Below are 24,743 nucleotides of genomic sequence, written 5' to 3'. Positions count from 1 at the left end.
CTGAATGCAGTCCTTTTGCTCTGCCTCCTGAAAAACATGCAATATATTCGCTATACGTCCGTTTTCCTGAATGCAGGAAAATATACTGAATATACGTTTTCCGTTTTCCTGAATGCAGTCCTTTTGCTGTGCCTCCTGAAAAACATGCAAGATATTCGCTATACGTCCGTTTCTCTTAATGCAAGAAAATATAATGAGTATACGTTTTCCGTTTTTCTGAATGCAGTCCTTTTGCTGTGCCTCCTGAAAAACATGCAAGATATTCGCTATACGTCCGTTTTCCTGAATGCAAGAAAATATAATGAATATACGTTTTCCGTTTTCCTGAATGCAGTCCTTTTGCTCTGCCTCCTGAAAAACATGCAAGATATTCGCTATACGTCCGTTTTCCTGAATGCAGTCCTTTTGCTGTGCCTCCTGAAAAACATGCAAGACATACGCTATACGTCCGTTTTCCTGAATGCAGGAAAATATACTGAATATACATTTTTCGTTTTCCTGAATGTAGTCCTTTTGCTGTGCCTCCTGAAAAACACGCAAGATATACGCTATACGTCCGTTTTCCTGAATGCATTAAAATATACTGAATATACGTTTTTCGTTTTACTGAATACAGTCCTTTTGCTGTGCCTCATGAAAAACATGCAAGATATACGCTATATGTCCATTACCGTATTTTTTTCATGTTTCAAAAAGGATATTCATATAGATAACAACGATGGAATGTTATATATTCTGTTTGTTTCAATCAGCTTTTGCAACTGTTAAGTAAACGGCCTAATTCCTTGTTGATAGAACGACATCCGTAGCTTGTAAAAAAAATCCGCAGTTTATGCTTTTTTTTGTAAGGACTATAGTTTTGTATTTTTTTTTTTACTCGTGTACATTTTTATTGTGTGACGTAGAGGATGGCTGCTAAAGCAAGAATAGACTCGTTGTAACCTAGCATAAAAACGGAAGAATTAAAAAACTGAATAAAAAAAATTAAAAATATATTTTTATATATAAATCTATAATATGTATATAAATAAATAAAACAAATAATATAAATAAATAAATTAAAATAAAATAAATAATAAATAAAATAAAATAATATATAAATAAATAAATAAATAAAATATATAATATATATATTTTTAAATAATAATAAAAAAATTGGCTGAAAAGCCAATAAAATGCACAATTGCACATTTTTCCATTTAGGCCATATCTGTACAAGCTTATGCCATGTGGTTCTTAGACTTCAGCCTATTTCTAGGTCTGTCTTTCCATTTTTTCAAGCTTGACAAATAGAGAAAAAATGGAGAAAGGAACTTGATATTTCCTTCATTAATCCTAATTTGGACTGTTCATGAAAGATCAATTTATTTAGCATAAAAACTCTACCAGCGTGTGAAAAGTAAGCGTTTGAAGAGCGTTTTGAACGTTTTTAAATAAAGCAAGAGAAAGAGAGAGAGAGGGGGAGAAAGAAATAAAGACATAATAGACGCAGAATCAAAGAAAAAAAAAATTATATTAAAACTTACTCTGTATTTCATAAACTAATATCAGACTTTCGTTTGATTTTTGTGTATTTTCCTGATGGATTCAAAGCGTTTCAAGATCCAAAACGAAATCATTTGTAAAACCTTAACCAAAGTCAGCAGCCTTGAAATGAAGGGGTATTTGTCCCTTGTAAATCAAACGTTTATAAGATCTATAAAAATAGAAAAGTTCTCTTAAAAATGAGGCATAAAAAAGTTTTATCCTTGTTGTTTCTGGAGCCCTTTGGAGAAAGACTTTTTTTAAAAAACACTTTTTGCAAAGGGACTTTGGAGATGAACTTTCTGTTTAAATTAGCCAAAGAGCTTGTCAAACTATAGGCTTAAAAAGAAGTGTTTTTCCTGTGGTTTCAGGAGTCCTTTGAAGAGGGACTTTCTGTTCAGACACTTTTTGCTAGGGGACTTTGGAGTGGAACTTCCTGTTTAAATTAGCCAAAGAGCCTGCAAAACTACAGACAGAAAAACAAGTTTTTTTCTTGTAGTTTCTGGAGCCCTTTGGAGAGGGACTTTCTGTTTAAATTAGCCAAAGTGCCGGTCAAACTACAGGCATAAAACCAAGTTTTTTTTCTTGTAGTTTCTGGAGCCCTTTGGAGAGGGACTTTCTGCTAAGGTACTTTGGAAAGGGGCTTTCTATTTAAATTAGGCAAAGTGCCGGTCAAACTACAGGCATAAAAATAATTTTCTTGTCGTTTCTGGAGCCCTTTGGGGAGGGACTTTTTGTTTAAAGAGACTTTCTGTTAAGGGACCGTTGAGACGGACTCTGTGTTTAAATTAGCCAAAGAACCTGTCAAACTACAGGCATAAAAAGTGATAAAAATCCGCAGCTTATACCCTTTTGTTGGAACTATAGAAAAAGATTTCACTTTTCTCCACACAGAAAATTTTAAGGAACTTCTGTAAAATGGTTTCCGTTTTCTATCACCCACTCCTTTGTTTTAAACTTTTACATATCATTACTTGTCTTTATTTTTCAGAGCAATTGCTTCAGTATACAAAGCAGTTGGAAAGACGTGTCTCAGAATTGGAACAAGAAAAGCTGCGATCTTTTCAACGTGGAAGGGCATCTAACAATGGTCCGTCCAGTATTCAATCCAATTCCCAATTACCTATTCGTGGACCAAGGCCTTCTCAGCCTCCACCTTATGGGATGATGCATCTTAAAAGGGCAGTAGAACTGGGGATCAGAGATGATGTCTCTCCTGTTGGGGTAATGTAGCGTAAACTAGTAGTGTTAAATGTTCCTCACATTGGCTGTTTGCTAATGATACCGAAATTTCCTAATAAAGCACCGAAGTATAAGTAAATCGTCAGTAGGGTATCAAAAGGTCGAATCTCGACATAACCGTAAAACAAAAACGGATTGATATGTATTGATTTTATATACACCTTTCTATATTAATGCATGGCTTTGATCTCGTGTAACTTTCGATCTCATGTAAGAAATACGAAATATTTTTTTCTAAGCATTATAGTGCTCAGAAAACTCAATTTTTTGTGAAAAAAGTTCTTTAGAAATACTTTTATTATCATACCCAAAGTTTTTTAACCATTTTCTTGGTTATCGGGGCTCTCTGTTGGCTAAATTAAACATTCAAGACCAAAATGGATCAGTTCCAAAATTTTTTCTTTTTGAGAAATAGGTTCCAGAATACCAGTAACTACAATTGAATTGAGTTGATATTTTTTTTTTTTTTTTTTGAGTGAAGGAATATTTAGTAATAAACATAATAATTGCAAGATGGAAATTTGCCAATAAGCTTTATGGCTTGCTACTTTCGGCTGTAATTTTTAAGATTGGTAAACAATTTCAAGACTAATTTACAATGATGAGTGACTGCCATTCATGGTAACTATTATCCCTATTAGTCTTAATTAGATATGTATTGATCTTACATATGAATCCGTTATACCTTCCTATATTAATACATGGCTCTGATTTATTGCAGTATTTATCCTTTTGCTGCGGCAACCAGGAACATTAAAGTTTCTAGAGCGTGTCTCAAATGTCTGAATGACAATACTAGACTGACAAGGCAAAGCACTTTCTCAGAAGGCAAATAACTCCGCCTTCTTAAAACCTGATTGGTCCTTTGGTGAGAAATTCCAAGCCAGTGAAAAAAACAAAAACGTGGCTCATTTTCTGCTGATTTCTCACACACGTTCCACATTTTCAAACTTGGCGTCGGCTTTTTTATGGCACTTGGTATTAACCAAAATAGTCGTTTTCCCGATTTGAACATCTGGGGGGGAGTGGGGGGCCGGTTCATTCGCAAAAAAATGAAGTATTTTTAACTTATGAGCGGGTGATTGGATCTTAATGAAATTTAATGTTTGGAATGATATTGTGTCTCAGAGCTCTTATTTTAAATCCCGACCGGATCTGATGACATTGGGGGGAGTTGGAGGGGGGAGAACCTAAAATCTTGGAAAACACTTAGAGTGGAGGGATCGGGATGAAACTTGATGGGAAAAATAAGCGCAAGTCCCAGATATATGATTGACATAATCGGAACTGATTCGCTCTCTTTGGGGTAGTTGGGGGGGGGGGAGTAATTCTTAAAAAATAGAAAAAATGAGGTATTTTCAACTTACGAACGGGTGATCGGATCTCAATGAAGTTTGATGTTTAGAAGGATATCGTGTCTTAGAGCTCTTATTTTAAATCCCAACCGGATCTGGTGACGGGGGCGGGGAGTTGGGATGGGGAAACCTAAAACTTGGCAAACACTTAGATTGGAGGGATCGGGATGAAACATGGTGGGAAAAATAAACACAAGTCCTAGATAGATGATTGACATAAACTGAACGGATCCACTCTCTTTGGGGTAGTTTGGGGGGGGGGGGGTATTTCTGAAAAATTAAAAAAAATGAGGTATTTTTAACTTACGAACGGGTGATCGGATCTCAATGAAATTTGATATTTAGAAGGATATCGTGGCTCAGAGCTCTTATTTTAAACCCGATCGGATCTGGTGACATTGGGGGGAGTTGGGAGGGGGAAACCTAAAACTTGGAAAACACTTAGAGTGGAGGGATCGGGATGAAACTTGGTGGGAAAAAAAACACGAGTCCTAGATACATGATTGACATAACCAGAACTGATCTGCTCTCTTTGGGGTAGTTGGGGGGGGGGGGGGGTTAATTCTGAAAAATTCGAAAAAATGAGGTATTTTAAACTTACGAACGGGTGATTGGATCTCCATGAAATTTGTTATTTAGAAGGATATCGTGTCTCAAAGCTCTTATTTTAAATCCTGACCGGATCTGGTGACATTGGGGGAAGTTTGGGGTGGGGAAACCTAAAATGATGGAAAACGCTTAGATTGGAGGGATTGGGATGAAACTTGGTTGGAAAAATAAGCAGAAGTCTTGCATACGTGATTTACATAATTGGAACGGATCCGCTCAATTGGGGGGGGGGGTAATTCTGAAAAATAAGAAAAAATGACGTATTTTTAACTTACGAAGGAGTGATCGGATCTTCATGAAACTTCATATTTAGAAGGACCTCGTAACTCAGATATCTTATTTTAAATTTCATCCGGATCAAGCGTAATTGGGGGGGGGGCAGTTGGGGGGACCGGAAATCTTAGAAAATATTTAAAGCGGTGAGATCAGGATGAAACTGGATGGGAAGAATAGAAACCTGTCTAAGATACGTGACTGACATAACTGGACCGGATCTGCTCTCTTTGGTGGAAATGGGGGGGGGGGTAATTTTGAAAATTGAGGTATTTGTAACTTACGAAAGGGTGATCAGTTCTTAATGAAATTTGATATTTAGAAGGATCTTGTGCTTTAAAGTTCTAATTTCTAATTCCGACCAGATCCTGTGACATTCGGGGGAGCTGGAGGGGGAAACCGGAATTCTTGGAAAACATGAAAATTGGTTTTTTTTTTATCTTACGAATAGATGATCGGATCGTAATGAAATTTGATTTTTAGAAGGAATTCATGTCTCAGAGCTCTTATTTCAAATCCCGACCAGATCTTTTGACATTGGGGGGAGTTGGAGGGGGAAATCTTGGAAAAACACTTGGAGTGGAGGAATCGGGATGAAGCTTGGTGGATAGAATAAACAAATGTCCTTGATACGTGATTGACAGAATCGTACTGGATTCGCTCTCTTTGGGGGAGCTGGGGGGAGGGATTCAGTGATTTGGCAAGTTCGGTGCTTCTGGACGTGCTAGGGCGATGAAAATTGGTAGGCGTGTCAGGGAGCTGCACAATTTGACTTGATAAAGTCGTTTTCCCAGATTCGACCATCTGGGGGGCAAAAGGGAGAGGAAAAATTAGAAAAAATTAGGTATTTATAACACGAGTGGGTGATCGGATCTTAATGAATTTTGATATTTAGAAGGACTTTGTGACTCAGAGCTCTTATTTTAAATCTTGACCGGCATTAAGCCTCTTATTTTCCTTTTTAAATCAATCTATTGATTCATAGAATTTTGTTAGAGCTCATACCATATGATCTCTTGGCTCTTAGCTCCTCTCGCCTCGTCACAAGTGCCATATGAGCTCTTAGCTCTTGTTTGTTAACGTATATAGTTGTGGAATTTCCACTTACCAAGTTTAAAAAAGCAGGCTTCGCTTTTTTGTGATACTTTAGACATGATATTCCAGCAGTTAATGAAGGGCTAAAAAATAACACATAATTCGCTTTTTGGTTCATTTTACTTGTTTGAAGTTTCATAAAAAAGGACCAATCACGATCTGTGCTCATGTTATTGGCTCAAATTAAAGAATAGCAACAACAACGGGCAAATCCAACAACAGTTAAAAAAAGAGGAGTTTCTTTTTCTGACATACGTTTAAGCAATGCTGGGAGTGGCTAACAAAATGTGACGATTGACTTCGCAAAAATAAACCAATGGAATTAAAGCACATCTTTTTTTTGCGGAAATGTGTGACAATCATCTTTCTTGTTTTCTTTGATAATGGTAAGCTTATTCCAATGAGTTTTTTTTTCGATTTCTTATTTATTAGCAGAATAGAGTAACAGCGAATTACTTGTAAGAAATTTTGTGCTCAAAAACTTGTTGTTTTTTTCACTGGCTTAGAATTTTCTCACCAAAGAACCAATCAGGTTTTAAGAAGGCGGAGTTATTTGTCTTTTGAGGAATTGCTTTTCCTTGTCAGTCTAGTTTTGTCATTCAGCATTAATTAACCGAGCTTCAAAAAATAGTGCTATTTATCTCTCCAGAAATAAAAAATATATAGGCTTAACAGAATACGGCACAAATATTAGCCAATGGCATTAAATCCCATGTTATAACACGGAAAAGGAGGTTACTATCCCATACAGTTTAATTCCATTGGTTAATTCTTTTACATATTTCCTAAAGCCAAACTCATTATTCTTTAAGCATATGTCAGAAAGAGTACCCAAATTATCCCGTCTTTGTTTTTCACATGTTTATTGCATGTCAAATTTTTACCTAGTTGAGAATATGAATTGCTTTTGAGTCAGAGGATTTTCTATTTATTTCTCTAGATTTCTTATCTGAATTTAAACCTGAATGATTAAATCAGTTTTATTATAATTATGATAAATTTTCAATTAATTGATTATGATTTAATATATATAATAATAAGTATTATAATTCAGTTATATTATAATTACAATTATCTGAATTATCACTTATGGGTCAAAATGAAAGCATATCAGGGTAAGATTGAAGCTGCATCCAGGTAGCTTTGTTAGACATCAATGAATCTTTCTTTCCCTTTAGATTTTAAACTTATCATAGTCCCTGGGATTATTTGCTTTAAATTGTTAGTGGTAGTCCCGTGCTTCATCAGTTTAGCATATCGCTTGTTATTTCATACCCTTCTGTCATATGCAAATTTTTTTTTTTTTTGGAAGATTCTAAGCGGCCTTATTTTAGCAAAATATGCCGTGGCAAGGTTCCCCGACTAGTGTTGTGCTGAAAAATGATAACCCCACAAACGAACCAAAAATTTTCCGCATACATTCATGTTCCTTATATATAGACATAGGTGATTCACCATATATGCCCAAACAATTACTTTTTGAGGAACAAAGTTTTGAGGCATTTAAATAGGATTCTAACTTTAATGTTGATATCAAATCCTGATCAAGGAAGCTCGGGTGCATCTTTGCTTAAGAAAGGTCAGGTTAGTTTTGGCCCTAATTGTATTTAATCTCGAATAATATTATTGTATCTACCATTATTTAATATGTTTATGTAATTACTTAATATGTGAATCAAGTAGGCTAAGTGAACCGTAATTGCAGAAGCTGTAATATACACCATAAAATGACTACGCCCCTGTATCTCAAGGTAATAGTATTTATCCACAGGGATCTGTCGAATTTATTTTCAACAAAACGTAACGGTTTGCAGCAAGGATTCTGAAGAATTATTTTGTTAAGATTTTTGTTGGTGATTAACTTATATATATCTATTAATTAAATAAACACCATACTTATAATTAATAGAAATCTATTAATTAAATTAACACCTAATGTGAGAAAATCATTGCAATGCGTGGGTAGGTAACCAGCTCCCATGCACCCTTGTAGGGATCGTTGATTTTCTTAGGGAACGTCAAATATGGAATTTTTATTCTATTTCAAAAACGGAAAAAAAGCTTGCAAAAAAAAAAAAAAATAGAATGAAATCTCTACTGGTAGAATGGATGAAAAAATTCATCAAGTGTGTGAAAATCCATACTGTTAGTACTCCTTTATAAATAAAAAAAAAAGGTCTATGTGAGAAACTGGCAGGGAAGCATTGGGTCTCAAGGCCTACTACTACTAACAACTCACGGCAGCACCAAGTTGCCTGAGACCAGATCAGCTCTGCACGCTCTTCCTCCATCCCAATCTATTCACGTTTTCCTTGTTTACACTCTTCCAAGAAGTTGCAATTTCTTCTAAATCCTGATAAGAATAAAAAAGAGAAAAATCCACATTTAATGAAACAGGTTTTCCAAAGATAGAAAATTTTAACTCGTTTAGTGTGTGAACGAATTGCTTATAGTTCATATATTATTATATATATAAGCTACAAGGAGCTTCATCTTCCTCTAATTAAATAAAAAAGGGCTAGGATTTCATTATAGTACCAGCTCCTCTTTGGTGCAATAAATTTAATATGCTTCAAACAATTCCAAAGAATCGTTCGTCAATGAAAAAATGTGTTTCAAAGATTATTCCTTGTCGGGTTGTAGGGACTTGCGAATGATAAATTCAGTTTTAACTTTGATCTGGTTTATACTCCCCCTGGGATGGCCTTCTCTTTTTTCTCTCTTCTTCTTTTGCCTTTTAGTGTTTGTTTTCTTGATTTGTCTTGTTTTTGTCTGAAGATATTTGTATTGCTTTGTGTTTGTCTGCTGTTACCTACTTATTAAGTTAACAAATTGAGCTCTGCTCTTCGTTAGATAGAATTAAAATTTTGTTATAATTACTTTTTTTAATGAAGATTTAAAGTATATAAAAAATAACCTAAGAGTTATGATAAAAAATCACAAAATAGTTTAAATGACAAGAATTTTCTTTTTAAAGGTATCACATAGTGAGGATGCTCCTATGAACCGACCGGAAGCTGCGGCTAGAGATCTGAAACTTCTATCTGTTAAAGAGCAAATTAAAATTTTGTTATAATTAATTTTATTAATTAAGATTTAATGTATTTAAAAAAATAACCTAAGAGTCTATGATTTAAAATAACAAAAAAGTTTAAATGAAAGAATTTTTTTTAAAGGTATCAAATAGTGAGGGTGCTCCTATGAACCGACCAGAAGCTGTGTCTAGAGCTCTGAAACAGCTGTCTGTTAAAGAGCAAATTAAAATTTTGTTATAATTACTTTTATTAGTGAAGAATTAATGCATTTAAAAAAATAACCCAAGAGTTTATGATAAAAAATCACAAAATAGTTTAAATGACAAAAATTTTCTTTTTAAAGGTATCAAATAGTGAGGATGCTCCTATGAACCGACCGGAAGCTGTGGCTAGAGATCTGAAACTTCTATCTGTTAAAGAGCAAATTAAAATTTTGTTATAATTAATTTTATTAATTAAGATTTAATGTATTTAAAAAAATAACCTAAGAGTCTATGATTTAAAATAACAAAAAAGTTTAAATGAAAGAATTTTTTTTAAAGGTATCAAATAGTGAGGGTGCTCCTATGAACCGACCAGAAGCTGTGTCTAGAGCTCTGAAACAGCTGTCTGTTAAAGAGCAAATTAAAATTTTGTTATAATTACTTTTATTAGTGAAGAATTAATGTATTTAAAAAAATAACCCAAGAGTTTATGATAAAAAATCACATAATGAGGATGCTCCTATGAACCGACCAGAAGCTGTGTCTAGAGATCTGAAACTTCTATCTGTTAAAGAGCAAATTAAAATTTTGTTATAATTAATTTTATTAATTAAGATTTAATGTATTTAAAAAAATAACCTAAGAGTCTATGATTTAAAATAACAAAAAAGTTTAAATGAAAGAATTTTTTTTAAAGGTATCAAATAGTGAGGATGCTCCTATGAACCGACCAGAAGCTGTGTCTAGAGCTCTGAAACAGCTGTCTGTTAAAGAGCAAATTAAAATTTTGTTATAATTACTTTTATTAGTGAAGAATTAATGTATTTAAAAAAATAACCTAAGAGTTTATGATAAAAAATCACAAAATAGTTTAAATGACAAAAATTTTCTTTTTAAACGTATCACATAATGAGGATGCTCCTATGAACCGACCAGAAGCTGTGTCTAGAGCTCTGAAACATCTGTCTGTTAAAGAGCAAATTAAAAATTTTTTATAATTACTTTTATTAGTGAAGAATTAATGTATTTAATAAAATAACCTAAGAGTTTATGATAAAAATCACAAAATAGTTTAAATGACAAAAATTTTCTTTTTAACGTATCACATAATGAGGATGCTCCTATGAACCGACCAGAAGCTGTGTCTAGAGCTCTGAAACATCTGTCTGTTAAAGAGCAAATTAAAATTTTGTTATAATTACTTTTATTAGTGAAGAATTAATGTATTTAAAAAAATAACCTAAGAGTTTATGATAAAAAATCACAAAATAGTTTAAATGACAAAAATTTTCTTTTTAAACGTATCACATAATGAGGATGCTCCTATGAACCGACCAGAAGCTGTGTCTAGAGCTCTGAAACATCTGTCTGTTAAAGAGCAAATTAAAATTTTATTATAATTACTTTTATTAGTGAAGAATTAATGTATTTAAAAAAATAACCTAAGAGTTTATGATAAAAAATCATAAAATAGCTTAAATGACAAAAATTTTCTTTTTAAAGGTATCAAATAGTGAGGATGCTCCTATGAACCGACCGGAAGCTGTGTCTAGAGCTCTGAAACTTCTATCAGTTAAAGAGCAAATTGGAGAAGGCTGTAGGAGTAAAGTAATAACGCCTTGTCCTGATTCTAAGTCTGATGACTGGGATAAAGAAGAGCCTGATTCTCTTGGGGACGAAGAAAAGGCGTTAGTGAACGCCATGTGCAACGTAAGTTGTTCATGATAAAAATTTTCTTACAAGAACGCCATGATTTAAAAAAAATGAGGACTTTGGCTCAACCAAAACAGGGTAAAGTAAGTTAATGTATTTGAACTAGCATCAGAGCCTGTCCTCTTTCACCCTACACAAAATTTTAAGTCCTCCCCCCTTTAAAAAAACCTACCTGAAACTTTCAAAGTGATCTAGAATTTGCTCGGTCTTTCGAAAACGAGTTTTAAACTTCAAAAATCTTGCAGACAAATAAATGCTTATGCGAAATTTCTTGTGTTTGGTCGCATATTTGTGAATTATAATGGCTCACCAGATGCGATGAAAAATTTAGTTGGATCATCAAAATTTTCAATTGTTTTGAATTTGAGAAAAGCCAATATATGTTGAACGGAAAATAGAAGTCTCATAAAAACTAAATGAATGTTGAGAGTACCAAGTGGCAAGCCTGCTGATTTGTTTTCTGAGTAGAGGAGGGGGAAGGTTTAAAAATGCGTTTCTTTTTACCAAAAGATTCGTATTTTCCCAACCACTGTAAAAAAAATTTCTTTGTGTGTTTTTGGTTTCTGCTAGAGGGAGGGGAAACGTAGGACTTGTGCCTAAGACTGCAAGCTTATGAACTTATCGAGGAGTTGTGTAAAAAAAAGTGTGAACCTAAGTTAAAAAGGGGAAAAACTGAAATGAGATATGAACCATGTTTCAAAATCTAAGTTTGTATTGGTGTGTGTCGATAGGAAAATTTCTGTATTGCGGCAAAGATGTTGGATTTGGGATTACATTCCCGATCGGGATTACATTCCCGAATGTAAATGGTGATAGCTACACTTTATAATTTGTTTTTCCTGAATAACCTTTTTGTCTGTGACTTTATTTGCAAAAAGGAGACTAAAAGAATAGGATGAGCAAAAAAACACTTATGGCACAATCTGTTACGGCACGTTACGTCTCTTACAACGTGCCACATTCACTTACGGCGCAATGCGGCACAGTTTACTGGGCTTTAGATTGCTACGTTTTATAATTTTGCTCTTCTGAATAGTCTTTTTGTTCATGATTCCAGTTATGTAAAGGAGACTGAAAGAATAAGACAAAAAGAAAAACACTGGCACAATCTGTTACCGCATGTCACGCACTGTCTATAGGACTTTAGTTCGCTACATTTTATAATTTTTCTCTTTTGAATAGGCTTTTCGTCCATGATTCTAGTTGCATAAAGAAGACTGAAAGAACAAGAAAAGAAGAAAACACTTGCAGTACGATCTGTCTACTTAATGTCACGTCACCTACAACATGACATAATCACTTACGGCACAATGCGGCACTGCTGGAATTTAGATCACTATATTTCATAATTTTGCTCTTTGAACAGCCTTTTTTGTCTGTGATTCTAGTTGCATAAAGGAGACTAAAAGAATAAGCCCGGATGAATAATACTTCGTCACGTCACTTACAACTCGTCACGGTCACTTATGACACAATGCGGCAGTCTGTCTGAGTTACATAACGGAGACTAAAAGGATAAGACGGGAAGAAAAAACTTACGGCACAATCCGTCACATCGCTTAGGGCGTGTTGCAATCACTTACGGCTCAATGCGACACTGTCTACAGGAATTTAGGTTGCTACATATTATAATTTTGCTCGTTTGAATGACCTTTTCGTCAATAATTCTGATCACATGAAAGAGACATAAAGAATAAGACGGGAAGAAAAACACGTACAGCACAATCTTGTCAATGGAAATAATTAAATTGGATCCTGTCACCTGTAAGAATTTAAAGTAATGCCATTTAAAAAGGGAGGTACCTCTAACATAAAGAGAATAATTCGGGGAAAAGCACTTATCCCACACTCCTGTCAACATAAACTTTATGCTTTATCATGTCAACAGGAGGTGCATTTCACACTATGGAGACTTCCTTTCTAGAAGGATAATACGGGAAAAAACCCTTAGAAACGCAATGCTGTTTATAGGAATTTAAATTTTAATCCTGTCTACAGCAAGAGTTCGAAGGAGTAACACCATTTAAAAGCCAGAGAGTTGAACTTGTTAGAATACCTTCCAAACAAAAGCTTCCAGACAAAGTTTTTCCGGGAATGTGTCCTAGGGGAGCGGACCTGATAAAATTTCTTCAAGGAAGGGGAAGTTGAAAAATAGATATTTTGGTTGCAGATGAATGTCATATCCTTTCAAATATTACATAATTTTGCACTTTCTGTGTATTTTAGCTCTTCCCTGGGATAGGGTAAAAAGGTAAAAGGTAAAGGATACGGCATTAGACTTTACAGTCCGTACCGGCGGTGCTGATCTCCGTTTCTTGGCCCTTCAGCCAGGAAGTGCAATGGGGGGTTGGGGGCCAGCCATCCTGTGCATTCGCAAACCCTTCCTGTTTACCTTCCCCAGATTTCTCCAGGTACCCATTTAGAGCTGGGTAGACTCTGGCTAAGCTTACAGAGTCAGGCCACTGACCCCCGTCTCAAACTGAAGAATTGGATACGCCGGGATTCGAACCCGCGTCCTCTCAGACAAGGGATCTCGAATCCAGCACACCAACCCACTCGGCCAGGACGGCTCAAATAGTTGGGAATAGTTGTGGGAAAAGTCAAAGTCATGGCCAATTGTAGAAAAAGCCAAGACAGATTGTTCAATTAAGTGGGCAGCCCAGTCAAGGGTTAATTTTATCCCTTTTGATTGCCGTTGTTACTGTCTCCCATTTATGCTACACCTTTCCGTGCATGTGTCTGGGATAGGGGAACTCTTGCTAGTCTCATTGCAATTCCCTGTTTGAATATTGTATTCAATTAAACTTAAACAACTCCAGTCCAAGAAAGAGTGTATGTCTGATTTGTTATTGCCATTGCTGTTGCTAAGGTCCTCAAAGGCTGCATTAAACACAGATCTGTCTTTCATTTTGATGTGTTGGACAAAGGATATTTCTTCTTTAGTAGTGTAAGAGAGCGAAATTACTCGGCATAGAGATCACAATTTTTTTGTAGTATAAAATTTTTTTTTGTAAGAGGAGTAATAACATGGGTCATGGGATAAATACTTTATAGGATAATAGTTAAGGGCCACCAACTTTAGAAAAAATAATAACTTTAATCTACTTAATCTACTTTTGATCTACTTATGGCCTTTGACTGAATATCCTTATGAAAACTCATCCACTGCCTAGAAGTCTATGGAATCAAGGGACAGCTAAAAAATTGGCTCTCAGCATACTTGAATGATAGAAAAATAGCAGTCAAGGTTGCAGACACACTATCCACATAGACAGATGCAACCAGTGGCGTCCCACAAGTTAGCGTTCTCGGCCCAGTCTTGTTCGTCATGTACATAGACATTTGCATAAATGCCATTTCCCAAACTGACTTTGGCCTGTTTGCAGACGATACGAAGCTCCTGGGAGAAGCTAGTGCATTATCACAAATCCAAAGCGACTTGGACGCCCTGACAGAGAAGTTCGAAGAATGGCAACTTTCACCAAATGTAGCAAAATGCTCTGTCGTCCATCTTGGCCGCCAAAATCCGAAGTACTCACACACAATGAAAGTTATCGACCTGACAAAATCTACCTGTGAAAAGGACCTAGGTGTAATTCTGAGCTTGGACCTCAAACCTGAAAAGCATATCGGCCTGGTTGTGCGTAAGATAATCTAATCAAATGCTCTCTGGCTACTCACTCACTCCCTTCGATACCTTGACATTCACTCAAAGATCTCAGCATACACAAGCTATGTCAGGTCATAGCTTGAATACGCCACTGTAATCTGGTCGCCATATCTCAAAAAAGGTTTTTGACATAGTAGAACGAGTCCAGAAACGCTTTGTAAAAGGACTTCTAGGATTCAGAAACCTTCCGTATGACGAAGCTCTAAGAAGGCTCACTCTCAATAAACTTGAGACAAGAAAAACGATCTTAGACTTTAAAAACCCCCTTCAAGATAGTTTACGAGAATTTTGGGAGCGTAAAAGACAAGCTTGTTCAAATAACTACCCAAAGCAACACAAGATCACACAGTCTGCAGTTGGAACCTATGAAGATGAAAAGTGCAAGATCTAATTCTTAATACTCAATAAAATTCTTAATGCTCACTCTCAATAAACTTGAGACAAGAAAAACGATCTTAGACTTAAAAACCCCCTTCAAGATAGTTTACGAGAATTTTGGGAGCGTAAAAGACAAGCTTGTTCAAATAACTACCCAAAGCAACACAAGATCACACAGTCTGCCGTTGGAACCTATGAAGATGAAAATTGCAAGATCTAATTCTTACCATCATTCGTTCATACCCCGGGTCTTCAGGATCTGGAACAAACTACATTCCCAGTCGAAAAGATGAAGTCACTGGAAGCCTTCTCCGATAGCCTAAACATAAACATACTATATATCGAGACTTTCAACGTAGAATGACTTTAAATGACAATCGTGCCGCAGTCGATCCGCTCTTCGCCCTGCCATAACATTTTTCTTTTAATAAGGTGTCAATTATGTGGAAATTTTGTATTGAGGGGCGTGAGGAATAAAATTATTTATTTGTTTATTTAATAACGTATTTTGAATAATGAAATGCTAATTTTTCTAACGATCCTAGCTACAAAGCAGAGGCATCTATTCAGAAAGAAGAAGAAGAAAAGAGAGAAAAACGCTTTATGGCCAACTCATAGTTACAGCGCCACTGTTAGCCAAACTTTGAACTTCAGAACTTCGTCATGTTGGGCTGAAGTTAATGATTGATTACTTTTTCGTTGTAGTTGGTTTGCTGCAAATTGGAAGTTTAATTAAACATGAGTTAGACGCACGAAATCTTATTCGATTTCAACAACTTTAACGAGGTTTTTGTTTTCATTATGACGGGATGCTTCCCTAAAAAAACTGATTAAGTATCAATCAATACATAGCCTACAGTATTCGAAGTTTCTGCAGACATTTCATGAAATTAATTAAAAAATTTACTTTTTGAAAAAGAGGTTTTCTAAAGAAAAGTAAAGGCTTCAGATCAGAAAGAAATAGAAACTTAAAAGAATTATTTTGCTATTGATGTATAAATGAAACCCACAACAAACAGAAATTAAACAAACAATTATAGCAAACAAACATACAATAGGCACTAACATAAATGAGTAAATAAATCTTAAAATGAGTGAAGCTTAAGCTTAATATGCAAATCAAGCTTGAAACTAACCAAGATCTCTACAAACAAGAGTTTATATTTCGCCTCCTCTCACTGTAAAAGTCTAAAACCTGCTGCATCATTGGCGCTTTACTGAAAACTATATGTCTTTTGAACTGTCTTGGAAATTACAAATAAAATCAAACTGAATGTTTTGTATATAATGCTATTAATTACTGAACGACCATCTGTTCAAGATTTTATTCTACTGTAATTTTATTTTTATTTTCAATGCTGCAATAACTGGAACAGAAAATATTTGCAATATAATTCGTTTTCAGTGCAGTATCAGTGACGTAGTAAGCTTTAGGCTTTTACAGCTACGAAAGGGGCTCAAAATTCTTTTGTGCAGTGAAACTATATTTGTCTTGAACAATCTTGGAAAAAACTACTAAAATTAAACTTGATATTCTCCATATTTTATGAGGATATTAATTGCTGAAAGCTCATCAATTTAGAATTTTATTCTAATGTAAATTTTATATTTATTTTCAAGGTCTTAATAAGCACAAAAGAAAATACTTGTAATATAATCCGTTTTCAGTAAAGCGCCAATGACGCTGTATGTTTTAAACTTTTACAGTGATAGAAGTAGGCAAAACCCTAACTCTTTTTTGCATAGATTTTGGTTAGTTTCAAGCTTGATTTGCACATTAAGCATAAGCTTCACTCATTTTAAGATTCATTTACTTGTAATAGTACTTTATGTTAGTACCTATTGTATGATTGTTTGCTATAATTGTTTGTTTAATTTCTGTTTGTTTTGGGTTTCATTTATACTTCAATAGCATAATGTTTTTGCTGGTTTTAAGCTTGATTTGCATGTTCTAAGCTTTACCTGTTTTAAGATTTTTTTATTCATTTACATTAGTACCTGTTGTATGTTTTTTGCCATGATTGTTTATTTAGTTTCTGTTCGTTTTGGGTTTTATTTATTCTTTAATAGTAATTTCTGGTCGCTTGAGATAGAGCTGTTGTAGGTTTCTATTTCTTCTGATCTTAAGTTTAATATGGCATTCACTTTTCTTTAGGAAACTTCTTTTTCAGAATTTTTCTTAAATTGATTTCTGTTCCCAAATAAATTAACAGTTTTGGCAAGAAGTAATAAAATTCAACTGAATATTTGATATATAATGTATTGATTGCTGAAACCTCACCAGCTCAAAATTTTGTTTTACCTGGGGCAGAATTTTAAGCTTTGAGGCTTCTAATCCCAAGCGTTTTTGCCGCTCCATTTTCGCAAGATTTTCGGGGGACTCCTCAAAAACTTCGGGAATAGTGGAAGCTGCAGGGCCTAGAGGGTCTATTGGTAAATCCTGGTCTGATTTCACTGCAATTTTTATTCTATTTTCAATGTTGTAATAAGTATAAAAGAAAATATTTTTAACATAACTCGTTTTAGTAAAACGCCAAATACGCTGTAGGCCTTGTGCTTTTATCATCAGGGAAACGGGCAGTAGCCATACTCTTGTTTATAGGGAAGAATATAGGTGTCTTGAACAGTTTTGGAAAGAGCTAATAATATTAAACTGAATTCCCATGATTTTTGGAATAGAATATTGTTAGTAAGTTTCTTGGGTCGGTGGGCGCCATTGAAGTGCCCACCGTTCAATTTTGATCCTTAAAAAGGTAACTAGAACTTTCTGTATCTAATCAAATGAGCCACCCCTGAAGTTTATACAACCACCCCTTATATAAAAACCTTACATACCCCTGGTGCATAATTTACGCCACTTGCCCACTGGCTCTGGGGGTTTGTATCAATCCCGGAGTTTGTTATTTTATCTTTAAACAATTTTGAAAAAAATGGCTATCTAAAAATTTTGATTGGATGTATTTGGGCAAAAGGGCCTTGGGAAGGGCTAGTTGCCCTCTGACAACTTTTGAATCTTAAAAAGGGAACTGGAAATTCCGATTTACCATCGAATGAGCTCCCTCTGAAGGTTATTCTACCATCCCTTCCATAAAAACCTTATATGCCCCCGGGGCGTAACTTACAACACTTGTCCCCGGGTTCTGGGGGCTGTAATATCCCTAGAATTTCTGTTGTATAATTTTTGGTCAATTTTGGACAAAATGGCTATGTAAATATTTCGAACCGATGCATTTGGGCAAAAGAGGGTTGGTGGGGAGGGTTGGGGGCTAGTTGATATTGGATTACTTTTGACTCTTAAAAAAGGAACTAAAACTTTGAATTTCTTATCATTTGAGTCCCCTCTGAAGTTTATACGATCACCTCTTCCGTAAAACGTTATATACTCCCGGGGCACAAGTTGCAACCCTCATATCCCCTGCGATTTGGATATCATCTCACTTCATTCTATTTATCAGTCGTGGTTGAACTTCGTTGATGTAAGGATGCTAGAGCATTTTTAAATGTATATATATATATATATATATATATATATATACATTTCTTACTCGTGTTGTGGTGATGACGGCCCTTGGACATAGGGCCGAAATATCCACTGAATTGATTTCCACTGTCTTGAAAAGATTTTCCCTATTGTTTCTACTTTGTGTTTGTTTGATATGGAAAGGCAGCGTGATCTTCGTCGCTATTTTTTGAATAAAATAGTTAATTCAAAATTTTGAACGGAAGCGTTTAAGGAAAAAATGGTGTGGGGGGGGCATATGCCCGTCGATCACTTTTGATGACTCTTAAAAAGGTAAATAGAAATTTCAATTTCTAATCAAATGATCCACCTCTGATGTTTATGTAACCGCCTCTTACATAAAAATTCATCTGCCCCGGGGCACAACTTACAACACTTCATCCGGGCTCGGGGGGATAGTGTCGAGCCCCGAATTTTGTTATTTGATCTTAAAACTATTTTTAACAAAATTGCTGATCAAAATTTGGATCAGATGCAATTGGGGAGAAAGGGACCTTGGGGTGGCTAGTTGCCCTCCAATCACTTTTGACTCTCTGGGCACTAGAAATGCCAATTTACAATTGAATGAGTCCCCTCCTAAGTTTATGCTACCATCCCTTCTATAAAGACCTTATATGGCCTCGGTGCATAATTTACAAAGCATACCCCCAGGTTCTAGTGGACTGTGTTATCCCTGGATTCTTTGTTATATAATTTTTGGTCTATTTTGAAGAAAATGGCTATATAAAAAATTCGATCAGATACATTTGGGGAAAGAGGGTTGGCGGGGTTGGGGGGGGGGGGGTGTTGGTGGACTAGTTGCCACTGGATCACTTTTGACTCTTAAAACAGGAATTAGAACTTTTAATTTCTAATTTATTGAGTCCCCTCCGAGGTTTATACGACCACTTCTTCCATAAAAACTATGTATGCTCCCAGGGCATAAGTTACAACCCTTCCCCTGGGCTCTGGCGGGGGGGGGGGTGCTGACCCCGAATCGTTGGACTATTTCAAACAGACTAGCAGTCTCAAAATTTTTATCGGATATATTCAGTGAAAAAAGGGTGTGTGTGTGTGTGTGTGTTTTTGAGGAGGAGGGGGGGGGGGTCGCTAGATACCTTCCGATTCCTTTTGACTCATAAAAAGGTAACTAGAACTTTCAATTTGCAATCAAATGAGCCACCTCCGAAGTTAATAGGACCTCTCCTTGCATAAAAACATTATATACCCCCGGGTTATAGCTTAAAGCCCTCTGGCTCTGGGGGGTTTGTGTCGACCAAGGAGTTCCTTTCTGATCTTTGAACTATTTTTAACAAAATATTTATCTCAAAATTTTAACCGGACGGAAAAGGGTGTAGGGGGGGGCTAGTTGACCTCTGATCACTTTTGACTCTGAAAAGGGCACTAGAATTTGCGATTTTCAATCGAATGAGCCCTCTTTGAATTTTATACGACGACCCCTTTCATATAAAGTGCCTCTGGAAAAAAATTACAACACTGGATCCGTATGGCCCTTACTATAGGCAAGGCTATACCATTGCCTCTGATTCTCGTGGTTTATTTTGTCCCTTGAAAGGGAGCTGGTCCCTCTTAAAAAACTACCCCATCACTCATCAGCCAAAGTGTTTCTAAACTGCATGACATGGCACTGATTTATTATTATTCTTTTTTAGCTGGTTTGGCGTAAACTAGAAGACAATTCACATGTTTAGCAACACTGCCAGTTGTTCAGTGACAATCAGATAGACAATCATTGTGCCATCTAGTTGTGAACATTCCGTATGTGTTTTACTTGACAGGATACGTATACCGTCCGTTATGAAGTTTATAACTTTTTTAGAGTCATCTTCAATTGCTTTTTTTTTTTTTTTTTTTTTTTTTTTTACTAGATATGCTCTTTTATAGGCCATGATTTTTGGTCCCAGAGTTGCCTAATTTTGAGTAGTTTTGGTAACAGAATTTAGAAATTTGTTTTCTGTATAGAATGTTAAGATTTTTTGGATTTTATTGTTTGTTTGTTAAGCTAAAGCTCATTTGTGTATGATTTACTATTTGGTAAGTTGGTAAGTATGTTCTGTAATTTGGTAAGCTACTATCTTGAATATTCAGCCTAATCATAAACTTACAGAAATCATGAATAACTAATATAAAAAAAATAAACTATAGCTAAGTTTACTATTCCAAATTAACCAATGAATTTCTGACCCTGATCTTAGAACAGAGGACAGAACTGCTTATTTAAATCCAGAAATGACTATCATCCCTTAAGCTCACAACTCTAAAGGTGACTAGAGTTAAATATCTGACAACTCCGTATTTTTTTAAGCGATGATTTTTTTTTCATTTCCTGTTTCTTTTATTCATTAACCTTCTAATGAAGATGAAAAGGTTACACTTAAAAGAGAGAAATAAATTACCAGCCAAGTGGGAGACCTATCCCCATTAGAGATATTTACTGCTGGAGACTACCAGAGGTACTGATAAATAAGAATAATCCAACCCTATCACCTTTCCCCAATAAGCAACTTTCTAAGATTTATCATAGAATTCGGTCTGGATCAAATGGGCTAAATTTTCAGGCGTTTTCTTATCCCTCTTCCCCCCTTTGCAGGTCTTGTAATCTTAAATTGAAACAATTGACCATTGCATATTTGAATGTAATATGCTGACGTCTGCACAGTATACCCTGCAATGTTGAATGATTCAAAACACCACAAAATCTCACTATCAGCCAAGAGTATCGCTGACCATACCTGCACACAGAGCACAGAACTCAATTTATATTCTCTTATAATTCAACTCCTTGTATCAAAAGATTTACTGCAAGAAATCTGAGCAGATTCAAGAAAAATAAGGACAAACCAACTCAGTAGCTCTGTTCATCTCACAGAGTGAGTCAAAAGAAAAAGGGCTAAATAGTCTCGACTAAAAAGCCCGCGACCGCTGAAAAAGAAGAAGAAATTATATACTATATACCACCAAGAGTTTTCTTTCTTGTTTTATTATTATTATTACAAGGTGTACCTGTCTCATGGCCTAAGCTGAGCACCCCCTCACCTCTCCTTGGCACTATGATCTGTCAGATACTTGTGTGTCATGTTGCTCGGTTGTCAGAGTCTCTTCCAATTGTCCAAAGCGGTTGAAAAAATTCGGTTCTCCATCCGTTTATCTCTTTTTCCACCATGTCAGCAAATGCTGCTGATCAGCTCTACGTCTATTTTGACTGCATCACTTTTACTTTATTTACTTGTCCTCCCCACTTTTAATAAAAAAGTAAAAAAAAAGGTAAAGGATGCGGCCTTTAGACTTTACAGTCCGTACCGGCGGTGCTGATCTCCGTTTCTTGGTCCTTCAGCCAGGAAGTGCAATGGGGGGTTGGGGGCCAGCCAACCTGTGCTTTCGCACACCCTTCCTGTTTACCTTCCCCAGATTTCTCCAGGTACCCATTTAGAGCTGGGTCGACTCTGGCTAAGCTTACATGATCACGCCACTGACCCCCGTCCCAAACTGAAGAATTGGGTACACCGGGATTCGAACCCATGTCCTCTCAGACACAGGATCCCGAATCCAGCGCACCAACCCACTCGGCCAGGGCGGCTTTATAAACACTTTTAATACTGTTATAAGCAGGGTATTATTGTTATTATTTGTATTATTTCTTAACGAAATGTATCATTCTGTACAAGAAATGTACTATTAAGACTAATTTAGATAATGGTCACCATTTCTGGATCAACTAGAAATGGCATTTTTTTTTTTATCACTTGCCAGTTTTTTTAACACCTTTTTAAATTTTTTATTACTTTGGGCCGTGGTTCGTCATTTACTAGATTGGAGCTACCGCTGCAACCATGAATATTACTGGTCTAACGGTAAATGCATCAAATTGCGTGGAACTGCTCCAGAAATCAGGCAATTGTAATATTTGCCAAAATTACGCCTGAGATATGGCACTGGAAGTATTAAAATAATTGAACTATTAAAAAGTTGAATTAACTATTTTTGATGGCTTACATATAGGCTAAGATATTTTGGACAAATAAACAAGGAAAGATATCTGATTTTATTTTCTCTTGAACTTTTATATATGTTATTTTTATTGACCTCCGAGACCAAGGTAGACACCCAATTTGAGATAAGAAAAAAGTCAACAAAATCTACTTATTTAAGACACAAGTTATTTTGAGTTTTAAATGAACAAACTACTTTTATTTAATTTAGTAAGAAAAATATAGATATGGATGTTTTGTTCAGTTTCGAATCATGCGCTCAACTATGGTCTTTTGTTTGTCATTTCTGCAAAAATTCTTCAAATTAATTTCAGTGCTTCCGTTTCTTCTTCATGAGACTGTAGAGACCATCATAAAGTTGCGTGAATTATTGTAGAAACTAATTACTTAAAAACTGTAGTATATACTGTAGATAGCACTGCCATCTGTTGTTCTCAGCTAAAAGAACATCGTTTGCAAGGATTACTAAGTTTCACCAACTACTCACTTAGATGGCCTTAGTTTTGATTTTAACTTTCAGTCATTTATAAGGATTTCTTATGAGTTGTAAGGTGTTTGTTTCACCACTGTGCCCCTTCTGATTTTATGCATTTCGTAATATTTGACCAGAAATCTCGCTTGCGATATACGTTGCATTAGTCAATAGATTTTGCTTTCTAAAAGATCTGAGGGTGATGCAGTCTGATATTGAATGCACACACCCTGCAAAAAAAGAAAGAAAAAGCAAAACATGCCAATATTTTCTGTCGATCAATGTAATTATAAATTGCTTCACGTGTTCATGATAGAAATTGCCCTCGGGCGCTCAGATTCTGCATTTTTTTCTGTTCTTAAGTGGCCCAGTATTTATATAATTAGAGCCTTATGTGAGTCAGGATTATTGTCACAATGAAGGTTCGAGTGATTTGACTATAGTTAGTTAAATTCCTGTCTTCGAACGGATAAGTAAACCTATAGGATTCTAGAATTTTAACTGTTATATTTCTGTTTAGAGAAATGTTAAGCTTTAGAATGCTTTTCTAAAAGGATTAAGCCGAATTAAACTCCAGAACTAAGTATTTTGTTGCGGAAAAAAGGGGCAATTTTTATAAATTTTTCCTATTGTACCACAGTACAATACCATGGGGCTATGGTTGGCAACACATAGCCCCAAATTTGATTCCGAATACCGCATCGGTGGCTGACCATTCTGCCACATATCCTTGTAAACAACAAAATGAAAGTAAAACCTGGCTTCTTGAACGTCAATTTGACGCTCTATGGGCCATCAGTGGCTTTAGGGGATTTTTATTTTTTTGTTTTTATTGCTTTTTTTACAATTTTTTTCTATTTAATTTTATTTTTCAGTTTTTCATTGAACGTTGGTTCTTTCATATTATGATCGCCACAATAGAGCCCATCTATGAAAGAGGGATATGGTCTCATAGTAAAGAGAGGAATTAGGGTACGGGCGAATTAGCTATAAAAAAAAATTACCTTGCAAACCTTGTACCACAGTACAATACCATGGGGCTATGGTTGGCAACACATAGCCCCAAATTTGATTCCGAATACCGCATCGGTGGCTGACCATTCTGCCACATATCCTTGTAAACAACAAAATGAAAGTAAAACCCGGCTTCTTGAACGTCGATTTGACGCTCTATGGGCCATCAGTGGCTTTAGAGGATCTTTATTTTTTTGTTTTTATTGCTTTTTTTACAATTTTTTTCTATTTAATTTTATTTTTCAGTTTTTCATTGAACGTTGGCTCTTTCATATTACGATCGCCACAATAGAGCCCATCTATGAAAGAGGGATCTGGTCTCATAGTAAAGAGAGGAATTAGGGTACGGGCGAATTAGCTATAAAAAAAAATTACCTTGCAAACCCAACCAGGACTGCCACTACCTGGGATTTTTTCGAAGATACTAAAAATTCAGTCGAAATTTGGATCCTTGGAAATAGCATACAACACCGAAAATTACTCTAAAGAATCAGTTTAAATATATATATATATATATATATATATATATATATATATATATATATATATATATATATATATATATATATATATATATATATATATATATATATATAATATGATTTATTGTCCTTTTAAAGATATGGATTCAATCCGCAACCATACAACAAT

The 24,743-nt window shown here is 35.3% G+C and overlaps 1 protein-coding gene across 2 annotated transcripts in view; it reads left to right on the top strand.

The window, feature by feature from the left end:
* Positions 1 to 20,479, top strand: part of LOC136028723 (coiled-coil domain-containing protein 85C-like) — a 58,082-nt gene extending 37,603 nt beyond the window's left edge. Inside the window, exons 5-7 of one of the 2 annotated variants that reach the window (XM_065706592.1) lie at positions 2,516 to 2,748; positions 10,840 to 11,046; positions 20,270 to 20,479. In XM_065706592.1, coding sequence (XP_065562664.1) covers positions 2,516 to 2,748; positions 10,840 to 11,046; positions 20,270 to 20,308 — 479 coding nt within the window. In that variant the 3' untranslated portion in view covers positions 20,309 to 20,479. Of the gene's footprint in view, positions 1 to 2,515; positions 2,749 to 9,476; positions 9,607 to 10,839; positions 11,047 to 20,269 lie in introns of those variants that run through there. The other variant, XM_065706593.1, reaches the window with a different exon arrangement.
* The last annotated feature ends 4,264 nt before the right edge of the window (positions 20,480 to 24,743 follow it).

This window comes from Artemia franciscana, chromosome 7, assembly GCF_032884065.1.
Source record: "Artemia franciscana chromosome 7, ASM3288406v1, whole genome shotgun sequence".
Lineage (NCBI taxonomy): Eukaryota > Metazoa > Arthropoda > Branchiopoda > Anostraca > Artemiidae > Artemia > Artemia franciscana.
The sequence above is the reverse complement of the archived record's forward strand: the minus strand, read 5'-3'. Positions and strand labels throughout refer to the sequence as shown.